Source organism: Anarrhichthys ocellatus, unplaced genomic scaffold, assembly GCF_004355925.1.
Source record: "Anarrhichthys ocellatus isolate YVR2014 unplaced genomic scaffold, GSC_Weel_1.0 scaffold33, whole genome shotgun sequence".
NCBI classification, from domain to species: Eukaryota; Metazoa; Chordata; class Actinopteri; order Perciformes; family Anarhichadidae; genus Anarrhichthys; species Anarrhichthys ocellatus.
The window spans coordinates 445,096-453,377 of record NW_022280063.1 but is presented as its reverse complement, the minus strand read 5'-3'; the positions used below and the strand labels follow the sequence as shown (position 1 = coordinate 453,377).

Genomic DNA, 8,282 nt, shown 5'->3' with positions numbered 1-8,282 from the left:
GGAAGAAACGGGACTGACCGCAGACATTTGAGGAAGCCGGTGGAGTTCAAGATGTTGCTTCGTCCCATTTTACTACACGTGGCCAGGTACTCTGAGTACATTTCTGATCGAGACACGGAGCCCTCTGGGTTTGTCTCAAAGTGTGCGTTCAGCCTGTTGGAGACAGACAGAGTGGTTACTACGCAAGCAAAAAAACATCCCAACTGGATTTTTCTTTAGCTAGAATATCAGAATCTACAGGGGACTTCATCTTACCACTGCAGTGTAAATTTTTCCCCGTCGAGTTCAACAATACCAGGTGGGGGTTGGGTGGACTGAACCGGGACCCTCGTTACTGAAAAGACAAAAAAAGAATAAAAAGACATTGAGGTTTATGCTTCTGTATAGCTGTTCTAATGCTCAAAACAAGAGAATGTGGTGAACTTGTCTAAGTGTGTAGTACTCCCCAGGGTGTCCACTAGATGTCAGCAAACTGATAACTTTGCAGCCCTGTGCAGCACACCGACAGCACAAGGATGGGTACTTCCAGGTTCCAAGAGACACCTGTTCATTAAATACTTGTGCTGCAGTGGACCTGATTCCTTTGTCTCTGCCCACTAGAATATAAGCAAACACTTAAAAAGGGAGAGAGATCTAAAACTAAATAGGTGTTCATCTTATCTTTATATTTTCTACTTCATCGCAAATATGGAAAACTGCTGGACTCTGGCCGTCCTTATTAATTACCACAGAAGAATTAAGAGATCAGAAAATTGCCAACCTCTGTGTACCGTTTTTCACCGTAAAAAAAAATCCAAGCAATTTATCGGAGTGACACAGAAAATGATGTCAGCGATTCTGTATTTGTTACATTCAATGGGTGTTGTTGACATTCATTTGAATGACTTCATTTTATTTGCGTAGAAATGCTCCAACCATCCTGGAGTCTCGGCAAAGTCGGAATAATCAAAAAGGTGTTTTTTTTCCTCTCTCTTTAAGTAACATATATTATTTCTAAAAACTCAATGGACCCACCCCTCAAATGGGGGAGAGATTTTGTGTGACGGACAGACACTCACCAGGCGCTGCTGCTCCCTGCACGGCTGCAGGGACCTGCTCCACCAGCTGTGGTCGGGCCTCGGCCGCCTGGTCGGCGCTGGCCTGATGCTCGATCAACCGCACCGCTGTCAGGGCGTCGGGTCCAAACGTGTGGAGGTCAACCGATACTAACCGCACCAACAGGTCTGGTCGGGGGAAAGAGGAGGAGGAAGAAGACGGCACACACGCCATTTAGCAGAGCAAAGAAATGCTTGATTCCAGCAAACCGGATCCTTTAAGATTTCAAAGCATCGAGCCGAGTTGACGGCCATGGTGCGTTTAAAACCAAAACAAAACATACGACAGTAGACGAGTCATACCTATGCTGTGGTCGACGGAGGCGATCTTGCTGCAGGGAATCTCTCCGAGCTGGGCCAGCAGGTACAGCACCTCCAAGGAGGCCATGAGGAGCATGAGGTCCGGCAGCGTGAGGAGCATGATCACCTCCCGGTAAGAGTCCTGGTCCACGTACTCGCAGATGAGCACGCCGTTGTCCTCTGCCTTGCTGAGGTTGCCCAGGATTTCCATGGCTAAAAAAAAAAACGAGACACGCATTTAACTTAAGAAGCTTCACACGGCATTCTGACACCAGGACGTCACCGCAGTGGCCCCGCCGGATAACTCACCCCTCATTTTGAGAAACCGGTCCCTGGACATCAAACATTTGGTGATGGTGTGAAAGATCAGATGAGTCGTCCGAAAGTCAACAGGATCCAGCTGGAGCTACAGTGAAATCAGACGAGATTCATTCAACGATCCATATTACAACCTCCCATAAGACAATGAGACCCGACATGAATAACGACTATTTCATTGTTTATTCAGCGGGGACAATGCATGCTGCAAATAATGTACCAGATATAGCTAAAGGCTAGCTTCCACCTGTAGGCCCCGGGCAGAGGCTGAACCTCACTGAACCAAACAAAAGAAAGGCCACGTTGCTATGTTTAAAAGCTGCAGGTTGGCCACAAGCCAAAGCACAGTTATTATTTCGTGACGTTAATGATTTGTGTTCTTGGGTCACAACATATAAGGCAACCAAAACGGGCGCTCTAGTAGTCGTTGTGTTACAACAGAAGGCTTTGCAGTATCGTATCTGACGAATGTGCTAACTGGCTTAAACCCAACCATCCAATTAATGGCATCAAAGGCTTAACCGATGCTATCAGGGACCCTATGCATGCAGTCTCTAAAAATAGACGTCGGCTCTCATCCACATGCATCTTATAACAATAAATGTGAGATCAACATTCAAGCGAGCAATGTGATGCATTTCTCCCTCTGACGGCTAGTACTTCACCAACATTCTCAACGTCAGCAATCTCTACATTTCAGCCTTTTAGACAACAAGGTTTGAGATGAATGTACATCTGTAACGGCTAGAAACTGAGAATTCACGCTCAAATAAATATGTAAAACTTGATTTTAGAAGAAGCATGTTAGCCAACGAAACATTGTGTTCACAAAAGGTCAAAGCATCTGATCTGCACGAGCAGATGAACAGACAGTTGAATCCATTCTCAAAATAAAAGATTCTCCAAACTCTTCAAATACGGAGCATCGCTTTTGCTACAGCCTGATGCAACATGTGGAGGAATCCAGAGCGGCAGCTACCGTTGAAGTGCTATGATTGGACAGTTGCTGGTCAATTAAATCAGTTCGGACCACTGAAGAGTGTAATACACGGTTTACGTTTCCTTTAGACGAAGCCGATGCCATACATGAACTAAACTGGCTTAAGACGAGACTGTTAACGCCGTCACAGTAACCTACATTTGGAAAGAAATCCCCGTCATCAGACACGGTTTTTACTACATAACTGAACTAACCACAAAATGATCTGCTTGCTCTTTTTGACATTCTGCTTGTGATATTTAACAGCGGACCAACCTCGGCAGCCACGTTGCCCAACGTGTCGAGTCCGAGCTGTCGGAGTGAGATGAGGTTACAGTGGGCACAGAGCAGAAGGAAACGCAGGCACGTTCGGTTGGCCGCCAGCAGCTTGACGTTGGCCTCCTCGAAGGAGAGGTTCCGCAGGATAACGGCAATCTGCAGGACCCGCTGGGCCTCCATGTCGCTGATGCCCTGGTTCCGCGGTGGGTGGAAGAGGCTCTGCCAGCGCTCCTCCCTTGACGTACCATCTGCAGAGAGAACTGCTCTTTTTATCGATTCCGTTCATCAGAAGCTGGTGTAACATTTCTCCAACTGGTGCACCTGATTATTAAATCTTGTAGTGCCAATCCTTTGTAAAAAGGAATGTGAAACACTAAGTTGGGGGGGGGGGGTTTAAAAGACAACAGCACACATCCCACTCACAGGTATTACGCAAGCAACACTGGGAAGGGAAGTCGCAGTAAACAAAGCAAAGCACACGTGTGCATGTCACAGCATTGGAGGTGTCAATAAATACACAGTGGGAGCACACAGGAGAGTTCCCTTTTACTGCTTCCTGTGGCTTCTAGCACCAAGCACCTTTACCTTGTGCTGGGCTGTTCTTGTCCCAGATCAGCTCCCGGATTTCGACGTCCTCCACCACCTCTTTCCAGAACTGCAGAAGAACAGCAGCTGTTAGCATCGAACGGCTATGATAATAATAATTCAATCTCAGCTAAAATCATCAATCAAGTCGATGCAAAAATCGATGCAGCACAGCTGTGTATATATATGTATGATCTGTTATAATATTACCTTTGCCCAATACTCATTTATTGAATGGAGCTTGAACGCATCACAGTGTAACTCAATGCAACCTCCGTACGTTAGCCGTTCGCTCCGTTATTTAGCCCTGCCGGCTGCTAACAGCTAACGTTAACTAGCTCACGGTTTCAGAATTTGGGCATCGACTTGGTTCCAAAGTATCGGTTCTAGGTGACATCCCTGCTCCACACCTCCACATTTTTTTCCATTTTCAAACTTGTAGCCTTTAGCTCCAACCGACACCGACTCAAGTGACATCACTTGAGGACATTTATCAGACGTCACAGAGCTCCCTCTGGAGCCTCTTAAGGCTTTACATAACATGTTGTGTGACCTCAAAACAGACATTGTTCCCCTTTAATCTAGCACCAGCGCCACTACATGTTAATAATTCTCTGTGGGGATTTAAAGACATTTCTACACACAATAATGAAAACTTGCACTGTGCTGTTAAGATAATCTGAGTAGGAGACCAGCCTTCCCCCAGACGCAGGTCAAAGAGTTACTGAAAAAGAGATGAAATACTACATTGCATTATTTCTGAGTCACGTCTTTACTTTTCATGCACGCCTCTTAAATTGAGTGAGATCAAAGCAAAATTGACCTCCATTCTGATTTAAAGGCTCTCTTGGAGACGACCGCTCTCTGAGGTTCCTCTGTTGGGGAAAAAACCGCAAGATTTTCTGACAAATCTTCACGCTGCGAAGAGTGAAACAGATGCTTTGTGGCTTTCTCAGTGAAAGCCGTGTTTGATAGCTAAATATAAAAAGGCCAAAACCAAGAGACACATTTAGAAGAAGGCACACAAAGGTCACACAAATAAAAAGTCTTATTCTGCTTTACCCTGACAAAGTCCCGGGAGGTTTTCTCCTTCCAGTCCGTCCCGAACACCCCGGAGAAGCTGCCTAGCGCTGCGGAAAGGCAAAGAGGGAGGGTTAGAGTACTCAGTTCAGTATTATTTGTCTCTATTCCCTTGTTCTTCAATTCCCTCTTGATAAATGATGAGAACGGAGGACCTTTGATCCGAGAACAAAAGAGGGGAGAAGGCAGGCAGCAAATTGGGCCGCGCAATTAAAATGAAAACTAGGTTTTCCTCAATAAAGTTAGGAATCCACCTTTGGATACCTTAAATCAAACGACAGTTTACAACAGATAATCTCTACGCTAATTAAATGGAGAGAATCAACCGTCCAAAGCTATGCTTCTTTGTAGTCTGGAGCTCTAAAACCACTTATATATATTCTGCTGTTCAGCATCTGAACTAAGAGCACAATCCGAGGGGAACGTACAGTCGTCGAAGACGCCGGCGTGGGCCAGCAGCAGCGTGACCAGCTTGGGGTCCTTGTCCAGCTGCATGGCGTGCTTGCTCTCGTTGGACAGCAGAGTGCAAACGTTGACAGCAAAGTCCACCTCGTTGGGGAGCCCCGAGAGGAGGGACAGCACCAGTTTGTTGTAGTCACACGGCGGAACGAAGTCCGAAGACAGTCCATAGCTTTGGCGGAGATAGTCTGGAGGAGAGAAAAAGAAAACACGCATCTCAGGGCACATCCACATTAACAATAACAATAAGAATAGTATAAACGTATAGATTTTCCAACATGCAGCTCATGAATTAAAGTTTGAGCACGTAACAAAAGTCAACACATTTAATGTACGTTGCATTTAAAGCAAAGAAAAAGGCGTTAAGCCTCAGACACACTTTCCCCCCAGACTTACACTAATCACAAGCGTACGTTTCCATTCATGCTACAATTACGCACGCTCAGTTCCACACTCTACTCTAGTAAAGGAGTTCAAGGTTCGGCTGTCTTTGTATTTCTCTAAAGACAAATTCCATAAGAAGGTAAAGGCGGGTCGCTCATCGAACAACCTCTCTTCAAAACAAGCCTCTCGTTAGTTATCTCCAGGACGTGTTAATGTGAAATATAAACCATCGTTGGCCTGAAAACACTAGTCTCTGGAGGAGAAGAAGAAACGGAGCATTTTCAAAGTAATGGTTGCATCATGTGAACGTAGCAGTAGGGCTGCAGAGTAAAAGCCTTCGGTTGCCCTGGTGTGTCCGGCAGCCAGTTTAATTCAGATTTATTTTTCCCTTTAACAGAGGTCAAGCAAACCAAATAGGGCAAAGAGCCTTCAGTCCAAATGAGCTTGATGAGGCGAAACTCTCCAACTTTGAATTGTGTTCACCGGTCCACCTCTGCGATGGGCTTTCATAATTAAGAAGGCTTCTAATCCTAAATCGCGGGGAAGGAATCATGACTCGAACTGTGTTCGACAGCTCTAAATGATCCGGTCTGCGAGAGCGCCATCATTTCTGTCAACAAAGTCCACGTTTTTCTCTCGTCCTCGATCATGCATAGGTTGTCATTTTTTCCCGTAACGGTGGATACTTTAATTTGGTGCAGCATCTTTAGTAGACTCATGCCTCTGGGACTCAATCGTAGAGCCGAGAAAAGTCCTGCCGAGTGAATGAAAAAAAAAAAGTTTGTGCGGGCGAATGGGATTCAGCAGAGTTGCTACTAGAGCGGCGACGGCGCCATTCAAACACCTGCCTGCTGTCTGCTCCTGCAGTGAGCCAGAGGTGCAGAGGACTGAAGCTCAACATTTGACGGAGACGTCTTTGCGGGCGGAGCGGATTAAACGACTAGTGAAAAAATAAAATAATCTGCCAATGTTCCTGCCGATGTATCGATATCAATGCATTTGTCTTTAAGATGAGCGACATGAAAATATACAGAAATGCTAAGCTAGGTTTCGGGTAAAAGCTCCGCTTTTGGTCCCCACCAACTCCTAAAGAAAACATCTGGTTATTTAGCCGGTAAATACTCCAATCAGAGCCCGACGACTAGTGGATTAATCGATGCGTTGACCAAAAAAAAGTATTTTTTTCTAAAGAAATAAATCTCAAACATTCCCTGTTTCAAGCTTCTAAAATGTGGGGATTTGATGCTTTTTGGTTAAAAACCCCAAAAAGATTCTGGTTGCTATTATGAATGATGTTTACTAAATAAAAACAAGCCGTTCCATGAGGGCATACTGAAGTATTTTTTTAACACTTTATCAACATATTACGGTAAAAGTAGTTGAGGGTAAAAACACTGATTTTAGCAGCTTTATAGTTTTTATTCCTCAGATGACTAAAGTAACAGTTTCAGCCATAATACAGCAGTGTGTGTGTGTGTCACCTGAGCTTGTCTGCAAAATTTCTAAATCCCCAAAAAAGAAAAACAAAAAAGGTCCCCTCCAGCGCTCCTAGCAGCAAAGCCTTACTCGAGCACCGTCACTCCAACTACAGTAACAAGCTTTCAAAGAGACTTGCAGACTCAACTGCACGAGAGACAAAAACAACCCATTGTGTTCTTCAAAGTCAGACTCATCTGGGTAGTGAATGAGAGAAAAAAACATTCACAGTCAGAGACAAAAGCTCAGCGCCGGCTGTCGCGTGTCCTTTCCCAGCCCCCGGTCGTGTTGTGGAGTCACTCTGCTCAGCAGGCAGACGGCCGGTTGGTTACACTAAAAACAGGCTGGAGGCTCTGAGGGGAAGCCAACAAGTGCTTCCCTCCTTCCCCTTCATCAATAATGGTCGATCACCTCAGAGGAGCGGCTCGGCGGTCGGCGGCTAACGGATAGCTCCGCGCATGAGCCGGACAAGGTGTCGAGGCCTCGGCAGGCAAAACTTTAAGCTTTTGAAATATAATACGGTTCCTCAGAGGCAGTTCTTTGCTTCGGTTTAAAAAAAGTTCTAACCGGTAGTCAATACTTGGGTGTGCGTAGGCAAGTTCAGAGAGAAAAATAAATAAATAAAAAGAGGCATAAACAATGCATTTCGCAGCCTTGATTCAAACACAGCGGCGCTCAGCGAGGTGAAAGCTGAATGAAACGAGAAGTGATGAATGTGGAAGTACAGGAGGGCAAACGGCTGAAAGCTCAGCTGTGGCGGGGGTCCTCGGCCTGGTTAGTGAAGTTTAATGATGAGGGGAGTGGGATGTTCAAGTTAGAAAGCACCGGAGCAAAAGGCAAGAATAAAGGATCTGTACCAACAGAGTAGAAATAAATAACCGTGGACATTTTACGGCTTCGAGATGACGCAGTTATTCTGTGAACAGGAGCCATCTCAACCTGTTGAAGAAACTGTTTTAGGGAGGGACGCACCAGCCAGTCGATAAAAATAATGTGCAACGAATTTCATCGTCAATCTGTTGGGTCTATTTTGTAAAGTAAATTGTTATATTATTCGTACTTATACTGCCCATCTTGATTTGGGGAAGCGCACGCATTGCTCTCTTGCCCAGAGTTTGAGGAGAGGGTCGATACCACTCTCACGTCTCACAGTAAACATGAAGCCTGATGGCTCAGCTTGGTCCAAAGTCCTCCTACAAGCTCCTCCAAAGCTCATTGATTAACACGTTACAGTTCAAGAGATTAGAAACACAAGCAGTAAGATGACGTCACGTCAGAGCAACAAAAAGCACACCGAGACCTGACATGTTTTCATCAACACACACACA

The 8,282-nt window shown here is 45.4% G+C and overlaps 1 protein-coding gene across 2 annotated transcripts in view; it reads right to left on the bottom strand.

Moving 5' to 3' along the window:
- arid2 (AT-rich interactive domain 2) overlaps positions 1 to 8,282 on the bottom strand; it is a 28,474-nt gene that overhangs the window by 8,353 nt on the left and 11,839 nt on the right. Inside the window, exons 5-13 of one of the 2 annotated variants that reach the window (XM_031865694.1) lie at positions 5,064 to 5,282; positions 4,618 to 4,685; positions 3,556 to 3,625; positions 2,968 to 3,230; positions 1,704 to 1,800; positions 1,398 to 1,607; positions 1,059 to 1,223; positions 256 to 334; positions 19 to 153 (exon numbers count right to left, since the gene is read on the bottom strand). In XM_031865694.1, coding sequence (XP_031721554.1) covers positions 19 to 153; positions 256 to 334; positions 1,059 to 1,223; positions 1,398 to 1,607; positions 1,704 to 1,800; positions 2,968 to 3,230; positions 3,556 to 3,625; positions 4,618 to 4,685; positions 5,064 to 5,282 — 1,306 coding nt within the window. The remainder of the gene's footprint in view (positions 1 to 18; positions 154 to 255; positions 335 to 1,058; positions 1,224 to 1,397; positions 1,608 to 1,703; positions 1,801 to 2,967; positions 3,231 to 3,555; positions 3,626 to 4,617; positions 4,686 to 5,063; positions 5,283 to 8,282) is intronic. The other variant, XM_031865695.1, reaches the window with a different exon arrangement.